We start from the raw sequence: 11765 nt of genomic DNA, 5'->3' as shown, positions 1-11765 counted from the left end.
ATTTTGATCTTCATGCTATTACGAAAACTTTATATTTAGTAAGTACTTTGTTTTTCAAAAACTCTTAGAAATAGTCTCTCAAACCAAACATACATTATGTTGTAAGACAATACGCGAACAAAAAATATAATTCACAAGTTTCACAGGCACCATATTCAGATTTATGGAATTCGATACATTTAATCTCATCGATTGGAAGTCTAAATAAATCCCAAACGCTCTTGCCACACTCGATGTTATTGGGACCCGTGCCAAGTTTAAACACATCATCTGTTACATGTTCTGTGCCGGTACGTTGGGTATTTTGAAATGCATTTTTCCTAATGTCCACTATTTTGGAACAAGAGTGCAGACAGTTGCGGATGTACTGCGATATTAGAAGTACTTCGATAAAAACTCTTCACCACTTACCGCACTAGTAGACAGTTCTAACTTGGAATAGTACAACAGACTAGAACAGAACAGGTTTTAATCAAGGTCACCAGCTTACCTTTGAATTTTAATTTTTTTCGCTAGTTCAATAGGCAAAAGTACTGTACAATGTTGTTTTCTATTCAAGCTCAACTCGGAACCGATTTACACCGTTTTGATAAATTAAAACTAACGGCGAATATCACTGCAGTTCTTGCTGACCGTTAACCACGTTTACTTCTGCTGAAATGTCTGGCTGAGCATCGACTACTGGACTACTACTCGGGAAAAGCTAATTTTGCTCCGTTGCGACTATCTTTGATGTTGACGATCGGATGGTCCGTTCGTGTAAAATCTTAGTATATGTAAGCACAGCACGAAAAGGTAACGAACATTGGCTTTAGTTATGTGCGGATTCTAAAGGGTGTTCAATCGTCTTATCAATGACTGCAGTGCGTTTGTTCAACAGATACGAAAATCTGATTGGCAACGCCTATAAATGTGCTTATCACTTACTATGACGCTGTATTGCTTTTCCGCACGTTTGATGGTGGGCAGTGTGGCAAAAAAAAAAACGGGAAATACTTTTCATTGCATTATAAACTTCGTCCAACCGGCTAAACTGTCAACAAAAAGTACGTTGGGTGTTTGCGTTGTTTGCGTAGAAAAGATCAGATATGCCCATCTCACATTTTCTTGAGCATTTCGTCACAAATTCAACCCATATCTTTGAACCGAAACCACCGTATTCGCCTGACTTAATACCATGTGACTAATTGTTTGATGAATTTCAGAGACAGTACTGATCGAATATGTTTTATTATTTTTCACTTGCGACAAATTTGATGCTCTCTGATGCTCTCTTTAACAGTTCATTTTTCATCTGGCGGGGTTGTTGGTCACGCGCCAACCCCCCCTGTCTCGCCGGTATCGGGAATCGAAAACATGGCCGGCTGTGTGCCAACCGGTCCAGGATTCGAACCCAGACTACTCTAGCGGTACCGACTGCTCTATCACCGGACTTACAACTTAGAATTAATTAAATCTAAAAGCTTGATTTTCCAGTGCTGGTCGCAACCGTCGTCAAAACCTCTTCCAGGCTCTGTATCATTGCATTGTCTTCCTAATGTTCTAAGTCCCTATTCAGCATTAAAAAAATTATTTATTGATAAAATAAATATTTCAGGTTGTAAGGATACAATTCTTGGGGCGTTCGCTTCTTGTGTTCAAAAGTTTTGTAGTTTATTCCGTTAATCTAGACAAAACTATCTGCTGTAGTGTTGCTTCGCATTTGACCAGGATCAAATAATCAAACGTTATCAAACTTGTCAAAATACTTGAGAAGGTAACACTGGTCTAGCTGAGAAACATTCAACAACTTATTATGAATAAAAAAAATACGTCGTTTCCATATTCTTCTACTCGGCATCCCTATGTAGCCTAAAATACATCAAACGTTTAAAACTCCAAACACTATCGAAAATCGAAAAATGTGCTCAACATACACCCATCCATATCCATGGACCGCAATTTTAACGACACCACCTCGTCTGTATGATATAGTTAGTCACAGTATATAATCAGTTATATGATCATGAAGTGTTTTTTAGAGTTTCACACTAGCCACTTGACGATCAACTTAGAAAATGAATTGTTCTTAGAAACTTTTACATACATTTACGTCATGGAATTCTTATCATCCATGCCCTAACTTGCCCTTTCTTAAAGTTAATTTTTTGAATAGTTATACTAACTGAAGTATATAGTCTACTATTAGTATATTTGAAAGGCTAGCGGTATATTTATCTACTACATGTTGTATAGAGTTTGATTTTTTGGAGAAATGATGGCCGATGGCAACAAGAATATAGTTACAAAAAATTCTAACAAGAGGCGGATAAGATATTTGTATAGTGTTTTATAGTCTACATAATTCAGAATAAGATCATTAAAAAAATCCATTCATTCAAATCCTTCGACTGTGTAACAAATGAAGATGAAGCCACCAACTATCCAATTGAATTTTTAAACTCCTTGGACGTGTCTGGCTTAGCACCGCACAATTTACGCCTAAAGGTTGGCTCCGTTGTAGTTATGGTCCGAAATACACAAACCAATGGTACGCGTTTTGTGGTAAGAAAATCAATAAACTTAGAAGAAAATTCGAAGCTGAGGAAGTTCTCATTCCGAGGATCCGGATGATCCCAATCAATATGCCGTATGCCGTTAAAAAACTTCAATTTGCAATCAGTCTGGCGAACTTACTGTGCCTTCGAGAACTTCATCATGACTTCACACTTCTTTTGTTAAAATCCAAAATCTGCTTATTTATTTCCTCTGAGGCGGAACAAAGTTCAGCGGGTCAGCAAGTTAATTTAATAATGGTAAAAAGCAAAAAGAAGTTTGGCTACTGAACAGTTGAATAATATGATGATAATACTAGGTGTGTGCGTTGAGAAACGGACTTTTTTAACACACAAAACAATGTTTATAAAATTTTTATGCAAATTTCTGTTTTATTCGAAGTATGTGCAATCGCTAGCTATACATTTCTCCTATCTCTCTGCTTAACCATGGATTCCCAGACAAAATAATTCTTCGACTTTTTAAGTAAACTAATTAGTCATCCCTTTTCGACTTCCTCGTAGAAAAACGAAGGGTTGCTCAGCCAATACGTGTCGCATTGATGAAAATGAATGATATTCGGAAAGAACCAAGTCTGGTTAATAACGTGGGGAGGGATAGCAGCTCCCATCCAAGTGCTTTGATAGTATCCTGAAACAGTTTTGTTTTTTGGGGAGCATGGTGCTTGATTCCACGGGCCACCAGGCGCCCCCATTGCAACCCACTAGAATTGCATTTTGGCCGTTTTTCGATCAATGCATGGTTCAAATTGATCATTTGTTGTCAGTAGCAATCGGAATTAACGTTTCCATTAGGTTTTAGGAGCTTGTGAAACACCACACCTTTCTGTCCCATCAGAAAGTCCGTTTTTTGGAGTCCTTCGACGCTTTTTTTTAATAAGCCAAAATCGCCATTTTGAAGTTTTTTAAACCACTTAAAGCACTGCGATCTTCCAAACACAAGTCCCGACAAGCATTTGGTGCGATTCCGAAGCAGCTTTCTTCAAGAGGAGCAGAAAAATAATAATCCCCGCAAAACGTCATTTTCAGGCACAAAAGTTGACATAGTTTAACCCTTTCAATGTTGGGTTGCACACCGAAATAATTTATTTTTCGACCTGAAATCATTTGCCTGATGTCAAAACAAGGTAATGATGAATGAAGCGCTAAACTGGGAAGTCTCAATCGGCAGGTACAGCCATCTTTTTAAAAGTCCGTTTCTCAACGCACACACCTAGTAATGATCGATGTTTAATAATAGTTTTTTCTTCTTAATAATTGTGTTGTGGATTGATTTTTAATTGATTAAAGTAATAGTTCATTCTCGGTGATGATTTGTCGTGGTTCGAAATCATTATTTAAAACCATGCAAACTTTTTACTCTGTAACTGAATTTTTATAATTCGCGACTGGTCCAGGGTTGGCTCAATCTGGGGTGGGCAGGGTCGATGAACGAAGCTTTACGCTCAAAGTCTGTAATAATACCAACAACAACAACAACAACAACGGCGACTCCATCGTCTCTGATTTTTATCCTTTTAAATGCTTTTCACGTTGCCAATTCACCTTCAACAACCTAAACCAAAGCAGCTTGTTCTGTGTGCAAGTGCATACTAGTGAAAAAATGAGTTTTGCCGACCCATGGGTGAAGCAGGACCGCCAACATAATATTAGTGATTCGCTGTCCGGCACCACTACCGCAAACGACGAAGCGACAACCTACGCAGCGGAGCGACAGACAGATTCTACGAGTCGTTCAGCATCACTCGCTTCGCTCGAGTTTGAAGATAATTTCGATCCCAAGCTGAACCCACGTCAACCGCAAGATAATCGGCTTCCGGATTCGGATAACTATTTAGCAGTGCTAGGTTAGCGTTACGTTGTGTAGATCTCCAAGTAGATCGTGGCATAGGGAACACATTTGTCGTCTAACCTCCCTTCTTCGCGCGCGCGAGAGATTGATAAGCCAGTGTTCAAGCACTAGCCGAACTTCCCTTGTTGTTCTCTTCTTAGATTGCGATGGTTTATTCGACTAATGGTCACTTTTGCTTACTTGTAGAGAAGCGACTGGACCGTCTGAAGCACAGTTCCAGTGTTTTGCAGCAGCTGTCAGAACGTCGTGAGGCGTGCATGCGGTCATTGTTAAGCGATTCTACGACGCTGCGAGGGGAGCTTCTTGAGCTGGAGGAACCCGTAAACAACAGCGAGCTACTAAGATTCATACGCCCAGTGCAGGCACTGTCGCAGGCAGAAATCGTACGACTCGTGCATCACGATCAGTTGCAGAAGGAAGAACACGAAGAATCGCGCGAAGGTGAAGAAAGCGGCACCGAAAGTTCCACATCACGCTAAAGGAAGTTCGAGAAACGCAGCGGACCATTGGTAAGGGTTGAGAAGGGGTTCTGAAAAGGGGATTGACCGTTTACTTCTTGATTGGTCGTTTGCACCTTGGTATCTAGCTTGATGTCGCTGATGTTTTCCATTTGTGTTATGTGCTCCAATATCTTACCGTACGTACTGTTCTTTCTGTAAAAAAGAAAAGCGTGCTGCGCTGCTCCCATAGGAATGGCTTCCATGACAACCGCCGTCAACCTCGAGCAGGTAACCTACTTCCTGGTGACGGGAGCTTCGCGAGGTATCGGTGCCAAGCTGGCCATTGAGACTGCACGCAAATTTAAGGCCGGCTCTGTCGTTGTTCTACTGGCGAGATCTGCGTCCGGGCTTGAAAGCACACGGTCGGCCATACTAGAAGGTAATCCACACGTTACGGTCGTGACGAGCTCGGTTGACCTTGCGACCGCTTCGAAGCAGCTACTGAACGAGATCCTGGATAAGTCGCTGCTGGGCCGCGCACCGCACGAACAGTTCGGGCTTGCGTATGTCATCCACAACGTAGGTACGATAGGCAACGTGGAACGTAAGGCAGTCGAGTTGGGCGATCGCTCTGAATGGGAGGAGTACTTTGCCACGAACGTGTTCAATGTAGCCGTCCTGAACAGCTGTTTCCTTGGCAAGTTTGGTACCGTGCCGCAGAAGCTGGTGGTAAACATTACATCAAAAGCGTGCATAGCACCGTTCGCCAGCATGACGTTCTATTGCGCGGGCAAGGCGGCCCGCGAAATGTATTTCCGTGTGCTGGCCGAAGAGGAAGCTGCCGCAGGTGTTAAGGTGCTTAACTATTCACCCGGACCGGTCGACACGGAGATGACGGTCGACATACAGACCCGTTCCGGTGCGCCCGGTATTCGTGAATATTTTAAAAATCTTCGTGACACGACCACCATACTAACGACCGAGCAAACAACGGCCAAATTTTTGCACATTCTCGAAAACGGCCTATTCAAGTCCGGCGAACACGTCGACTACTACGATCACTAATCGCGGCAGCAGCAGTGGAGTCCACATTCCGGTTGATCCTAACCTATAATGCGTTCCATCGATTTGAGATGCCAAACTCTCACTGGAGGAAAAGGCGGCCCACCCTCTTATCCTTAAGATGCTTTAAGCTTCAATAAAGTGTTTAAAAGCAACACTAAATCCGTTGATCGTGTTCCAATTCGTTATTGTTTATTTCTTGCTTTTCCCATATCCGATGCCATTGCGAGTGCCAGTAATTTGCTTTAAGTATTTCTCCTTTTTCTTTCCCCTGTTTAATCGACAGACTCGAAACGGTTCTTCTAATGTTGCAACGGCACTTCAACAATCTGACATAGCGTCACGAAACTGGCGGAAACATGCCGATGGATTCTAACTTTGGGCGCTCGTTTCTCTTTCTTACCAACCTCGCGTGGAAGATCCGTGTCGCCCTTCCCGCCCTGATACTGGTCGGGTCGATGGTTTTTGACTTTCGGTGGGAAATTGAAATTAACATCCATACTGAACGGATCGCGCTGCCGGATGGTGGCGCACGTCGGCAACGCGGCGGCGCTGGCGACGAGGTGGATGGCGTCGGAGTGGCAATTGACCACCTAATGATTGAGACAAGCGATGAAGAAGAGTTCACGGATGAAGATTTCGAAGAAGGCGACGATTATTCGGACGAAAATGACGATGATATGATGTTTGTCATGGACGTATGAGTACACAATACCCGCAGATAAGCGAACACAGCGTAAAAAAGTGAGAATCTGAATGCTAATCATTGTCCGTCGGATGTTTTGTTACAGAGGCGTCAAGTTAGTCGTTGAAATAGGACATGTTTAGTGAACACATTGTGAAGACACAGCAGCGTTTGTATAGGAAATTCATGAAATATTCTTATTATGTTGGCCAATAAACAGCGTTCGTAGTACTAACAGGACTTCTCTGAAATCTTTCTCTCAATCGCACCTGAAAAGCCACAGCCAACCTTGGCCACCTACTCGTTCCGCAATTCTTTCGAAAGGTAATGAGAATTTTCTCGTCACAACGTATTATTTTGTTAATACAGATTACGGTTATCCGTATTTATTTTTATACTCGTAAGAATCTCCCAATCGCACGGCGAACCGCTACATCCTTTATGGGGAGGGTGGTGTTGGATTTTCTTTTACTTCTCCTCCTGCTTCGAATAGACCAGCGTCAGATGACACTTTCCGCAATAGTGGCGGTTTTCGTGAGCAGCCATGAACACACCGGCCCCACACGATTCGCTGGTGCACTCGCGGCGCAGACGATGAATCTTTCCGTTCTCGTCAACCTAAGGGGGGTAAAGGATGCAACAAAACAAGTCAATCATGATGCATTCGTTACGAAAAGAACAGTGATTTACCTTGTAGTACTTGAGGACGGCTAGCTTGACCTTCTTCCTCTTGTGCTTGATCTTTTTCGGGGTGGAGTAATTCTTCTTCTTGCGCTTCTTGGCGCCACCGCGCAGACGAAGCACCAGGTGGAGAGTCGACTCTTTCTGGATATTGTAGTCCGACAGAGTGCGCCCATCCTCCAGCTGCTTGCCGGCGAAGATCAGACGCTGCTGATCTGGCGGGATGCCCTCCTTGTCCTGGATCTTGGCCTTCACATTCTCGATCGTATCCGAGGGCTCTACCTCGAGGGTGATGGTCTTACCCGTGAGGGTTTTGACGAAGATCTGCATCGCGAGCCGTCTGAACGCAGATTGTAATGATAATGAAGTTAAATATTTCTTTTGTTGACGAACACACACCCGGTTGGTGGTGAACGCCTGTGGTTTGAAGATCGGACTTTATCTTAAAAGCGCAATTTACATGCGTTCATCAAAATATATCTGCTCCTTGTGTATAGTGTTTTGAGAATAGAAACCCCTAATCATTTGTCTCTGGTTTTTCTTTATCTATTCTGGTAAGAATGTGTAAACATAAATTAATGGATATCTGTTCAGTCCTCTTATGTGAATGTCCCCCCTCTTTAGACTGAAAAAATCCACAATTCCCTCACAATCCACTTTTGGAGAGGCACCGCTTTACACCAGCAGCACCGCATTGATGCATCCGTCGTTTTCTGGGTTGTTCGTGACTTGGGCGTACTTGCCCCACACCACCCGGCCAGATTGTGTGACCAAGCCGAGCTCTGAAATGTTCACTTCAATTACGGTGCCCTTCGTGATGACGCCCAGACTCGTGTACATCGGTGACGATGGGTTCTTCTTTACGCCAATAATAGGCAGATGGAACGTGGCTTTCAATTCCGGGTGCGTTACGTGGGCCTTGTTGAAACGAAGCGCCATCGGACGGATAAACCGTTCGTACTTGGGCGGCTTGCGGGTAAATGTCTCACCAACGTAGGTCACCTTTGTAACCATTCGCTTCCAGGCTTTGCGTTTCGTCTTTCCGCTTCGTATCACCTTGAACACCTCGGCATCAGATTGGGCGCGTACTTTCGGGATAGGAACGTCCCATTTGCCGGCCTTCTCCTTGCGCTTCTGCTTGATCATATTCGACAGCACCTTGGCGCTGGATTGGATGCCCCGGTCCATCAGGTACGGTGGGATCGCACCATCCTCCACCTTCTCGGTGGTTTTCTTCACCTTCTTCTCTTCATGTGCCTGTATTTTCTTCTTCATCTGAATCTTTTCGTTGCGCCGGTGACGTTGGAACAGTTTGGCCTTGATGCCGCGCAGCTTGCGTGCCATGGCGGCGCGCTTCTTCGGCTCACGAGCCTCTCGCTTACGCTTGCGCTCCTCATAGTCGAGCCGACGACCGTGGAGCTTGATATGACGCTCAATGTACTCGTTTTGCGGCATGGTGAACGCTTATTGTGTTGTTCCGAGTGCACTAGTAATCACAAAGTATATATAATGGGAATAAAATTAGTAACAACGAACGATAGGAAACCGTGGCTGAAGAAACTGCTTCCTAATCCAGAGCACATGGCAGATATTCGAAAATCGCTGCCACTTCCAAAAAGACCCAATGTCAACACAGATCGGTTTCATCGCATGTTCTCCTTTAGGAGCAGCACACAGAACAGAAGCACGACACAATCAAACTTTTACACATATCGGATCGGAGACGGATGTCACGTCGTGAAGTATTGTGTACTCTTCATAGTGCAAGAAAACAAATGCGAAACAAATCTGCGTGCAATGGAACCGGCACGGCTACGCGTCGGCATACTTTTCGGAAGGGCATTGCGTCCGAATATCTGACATGTTTCACTTGAATAAAGAAGGGTTTCATTGGCGCTTCTCGTCCGCACAAAACGGCAACACTTACCGAAAGTTCCGGTTAGCGACACGATTGGTGCCTTTATCGTTTTTTTCTAGTTTGATGCGCCGGGCAGCAAATGTGCTTTTTTCGCCGAACACCTTCCTTATAAAAGATCCCCAACACGTCACAGATATTCTTTACAGTCACCCCGAATTAAACTACCTAAGTTCTCAAGAATGATTCTATCCTAGCCTCTTGCGAATGGACACATGGACACGCGGGCTCAATCCGCGTTAGACCACACGGCGAATGTGCTTTTCACATGAGCAATAAGCAAAGATTATTTATCAATAATACTACTCTTATGCGCACAAATGGCCAGTAACGATGGCGTAGTGTGCCTCCACAGTTTCCAAACTTCCTCGACTTATTTTGATGAACGCAAATAAGGAAAATTTCAATCTTTTTCAAAGACACGTTCAGAAACTCACCTTACTCGGACACCATACACAAAGTAAAAGAAATCGGAAATGGTAGTGCAGCGCCTCCAGCGGTGAAATCATCCGTTTGACAGCGTCAAAACTTAACGTTTGCTGCAAGGGACGATTAATAAGGGGGGCGTTTTTTTAGCTCAAACTAAAATCAAACTAAAATCAAACTAAAATAAAACTAAAATCAAACTAAAATCAAACTAAAATCAAACTAAAATAAAACTAAAATCAACATTTAATGTTTAATTATTTCGTTGAGTAATTTTGTTGTTCAGTTTCGTTAAATAATGGTTTCGTTAAACAAAATTTTGTTTGGTCTTTTTGTTTTTTTTCTTTTTTGGAGCAAATAAAAAAAAGGACAGCAAATTGACAGTTCGTAAACAACATTGTGTCGGTTTGTTGTTATTTAATAAAAAATCACCTTTTCCTCTCAGAATTCAATCTAACTTTGTAACTTTGGAACGTATTAGGGGTAATGGATGATAAGTTGCAACAAACCGTAGCTCGTATGGTACTAAGTAAGTTAAAAACCACTGTTGCAATAACATTTTATTCTGATTTGATCGTCCTTTTTGTTTCCGCAGCCTACCTGTACGACTCGAACATGGCCGATGTGGGAGAACAGTTTTGGGCGAAAAATCGTTATCTTCCAAAAACTGTGCCACCAATTGTGCTGTCTCACATGACTTCGATTGGCCGGCTTATGACGGTTGTTAGAGAGTTTTTGGAGGTGACTAGTATCAGTAAGTTGCGATGCTTGCTTGTATGTTTCTAGATGACGAGTATAATTGGGAATTCTTACTTATAACAGTTAACGAGTTTTCGAGAACGTACATGGATCATGGATTTCAAAAGAGTTACGAAATAGCTGAGAAGGTTACTTTTTTGGTGGACATGTGCAAATCGTTGCTATCTATCATCCCATGCGAATCCGTGCAATATGTTACACCGTCTGCGGATGCACCGTCGAATGCTGACCCAGCGAACCCAGAGAACCTAGAGGACAATTCTGTAATTGTGATGATGGACGAGGGAGTAGTAGATTTTAATGATGCACCAGTTCAGCCGGAGTTGTTTACGGTAATTTCTACACACAATCAATTGCTGATCAATTGCTCAATCAATAGTAATTGCCCTTTTCGTATCAGATCGAAGTACCTTACGATGCCCATGCCCCACTACAGGAGTACGTTATAAATCAGGACGAACTAAAAGAAAATATTAGGCCCAGCACATTTGAACCGGTTTGCCTAACGGAAGCAATCGAAGCACCAGAAGAAAGCATAACAAATGCAACCGTCGAATCCGTATCTAATGTTCCTTATATCGATCAGAATGTTGCGTCGCCATCGGTGCCGACCAAGGCTGTGGACATCAAGGAGTATGTGCCAAACCAAATCAATAACCAACAAGTCGCTACACGTACGAGACTCGTTCCATCACGCATCATACAGAAAAGGCCTTCAATTGACAGAAAATTGAAACGCACAAAACCACTAAAACGGCCTCTTCGGGAACAGCCATCTTCATCAAAGGTTTCATCCAAGAACGCTACTACCTCAATTACACCACAAAATATTGTAGAATCAACGGATACGTATGGTGGTTATGAATCTTCTTCGTCGTCGACAGCATCGTCGATAAATTCAGAATCAGACGAAGGCATCCGACAGATGACCAGTACGTTGCAAAGACAACGCCTTTACCGCAAAGCGTACAAAAAGCGTTCCAAAAAACACCCATTTTCAGAGAAGGCCAACACCAAATCGTCCCTTCCACATTGTCAAGTATTTAGGTGAGTATTTGAGTAATGACGGCGGTAAAAAGGGCCTGCGATAAACTGTATAACTTCTTTCCTCTCCAGGCCTCCGCCATTGCCACCAGTAGAAAAGCCGGATGCTACAACAACTGACGGCAGTGAACTTCCACAGCAAGCAGATGTCGGGGAGGACACTATTTCTGCGGTTTTGGCACATATTTACGGCGAATAGAGTGTGTAGTTGATCGGACTATGTAAGGTCAACATCAATGATTTGGAAGATCATTCCTGTACATTACTTTCGAAATTTACCCAATATTCTTTCATAATTTAACACTGTGAATTTAGGGTTTCCTCCATGATAAGAGAGTTGATCGTT

General features: G+C 43.1%; 5 protein-coding genes across 6 annotated transcripts; 3 read left to right on the top strand and 2 right to left on the bottom strand.

Annotated features, from left to right (window-relative positions):
* Nucleotides 1–4031: 4031 nt before the first annotated feature.
* Nucleotides 4032–6018, top strand: LOC128273306 (sepiapterin reductase-like). The gene is made up of 3 exons (XM_053011245.1): nt 4032–4402; nt 4594–4916; nt 5072–6018. The coding sequence occupies exon 3, from the start codon at nt 5100–5102 to the stop codon at nt 5910–5912; it is 813 nt and encodes a 270-aa protein (XP_052867205.1). The 5' UTR covers nt 4032–4402; nt 4594–4916; nt 5072–5099; the 3' UTR covers nt 5913–6018.
* Nucleotides 6019–6268: 250 nt separating this feature from the next.
* On the top strand, nt 6269–6613 carry LOC128270572 (uncharacterized). Its single transcript, XM_053007982.1, has one exon. The coding sequence runs from the start codon at nt 6269–6271 to the stop codon at nt 6611–6613; it is 345 nt and encodes a 114-aa protein (XP_052863942.1).
* Nucleotides 6614–6946: 333 nt separating this feature from the next.
* LOC128273309 (ubiquitin-40S ribosomal protein S27a) lies at nt 6947–9692 on the bottom strand. Its single transcript, XM_053011249.1, has 3 exons — nt 9628–9692; nt 7285–7615; nt 6947–7212 (listed from the first exon to the last, which is right to left on the bottom strand). Exons 2-3 carry the CDS (start codon nt 7603–7605, stop codon nt 7063–7065), a joined length of 471 nt encoding a protein of 156 aa, XP_052867209.1. The 5' UTR covers nt 7606–7615; nt 9628–9692; the 3' UTR covers nt 6947–7062.
* LOC128273308 (ribosome biogenesis protein NSA2 homolog) lies at nt 7612–9645 on the bottom strand. 2 transcript variants are annotated; one of them, XM_053011248.1, is made up of 2 exons: nt 9628–9645; nt 7612–8761 (listed from the first exon to the last, which is right to left on the bottom strand). In XM_053011248.1, the coding sequence occupies exon 2, from the start codon at nt 8728–8730 to the stop codon at nt 7951–7953; it is 780 nt and encodes a 259-aa protein (XP_052867208.1). In that variant the 5' UTR covers nt 8731–8761; nt 9628–9645; the 3' UTR covers nt 7612–7950. The 2 variants fall into 2 exon arrangements, with proteins under 2 accessions (XP_052867208.1, XP_052867207.1); XM_053011247.1 differs by lacking the exon at nt 9628–9645 and adding an exon at nt 9203–9359.
* Nucleotides 9693–10102: 410 nt separating the features above from the next.
* Nucleotides 10103–11618, top strand: LOC128270571 (uncharacterized). Its single transcript, XM_053007981.1, has 5 exons — nt 10103–10145; nt 10212–10370; nt 10439–10707; nt 10776–11422; nt 11492–11618. The coding sequence occupies exons 1-5, from the start codon at nt 10103–10105 to the stop codon at nt 11616–11618; spliced, it is 1245 nt and encodes a 414-aa protein (XP_052863941.1).
* The last annotated feature ends 147 nt before the right edge of the window (nt 11619–11765 follow it).

Source organism: Anopheles cruzii, chromosome 3 (assembly GCF_943734635.1).
Source record: "Anopheles cruzii chromosome 3, idAnoCruzAS_RS32_06, whole genome shotgun sequence".
Classification (NCBI taxonomy): domain Eukaryota; kingdom Metazoa; phylum Arthropoda; class Insecta; order Diptera; family Culicidae; genus Anopheles; species Anopheles cruzii.
The sequence above is the reverse complement of the archived record's forward strand: the minus strand, read 5'-3'. Positions and strand labels throughout refer to the sequence as shown.

Bases quoted from the DNA above. Each gene is read 5' to 3' on its own strand.
- LOC128273306 (XM_053011245.1), top strand. From the start codon at position 5,100: ATGGCTTCCATGACAACCGCCGTCAACCTCGAGCAGGTAACCTACTTC.
- LOC128270571 (XM_053007981.1), top strand. From the start codon at position 10,103: ATGGATGATAAGTTGCAACAAACCGTAGCTCGTATGGTACTAA. The intron at 10,146-10,211 runs GTAAGTTAAAAA...TTGTTTCCGCAG, and splicing joins CGTAGCTCGTATGGTACTAA to CCTACCTGTACGACTCGAAC. The intron at 10,708-10,775 runs GTAATTTCTACA...TTTTCGTATCAG, and splicing joins TTCAGCCGGAGTTGTTTACG to ATCGAAGTACCTTACGATGC.
- LOC128273309 (XM_053011249.1), bottom strand. From the start codon at position 7,605: ATGCAGATCTTCGTCAAAACCCTCACGGGTAAGACCATCACCCTCGAG. The intron at 7,213-7,284 runs GTAAATCACTGT...TACCCCCCTTAG, and splicing joins CCGTCCTCAAGTACTACAAG to GTTGACGAGAACGGAAAGAT.
- LOC128270572 (XM_053007982.1), top strand. From the start codon at position 6,269: ATGCCGATGGATTCTAACTTTGGGCGCTCGTTTCTCTTTCTTACCAAC.
- LOC128273308 (XM_053011248.1), bottom strand. From the start codon at position 8,730: ATGCCGCAAAACGAGTACATTGAGCGTCATATCAAGCTCCACGGTCGT.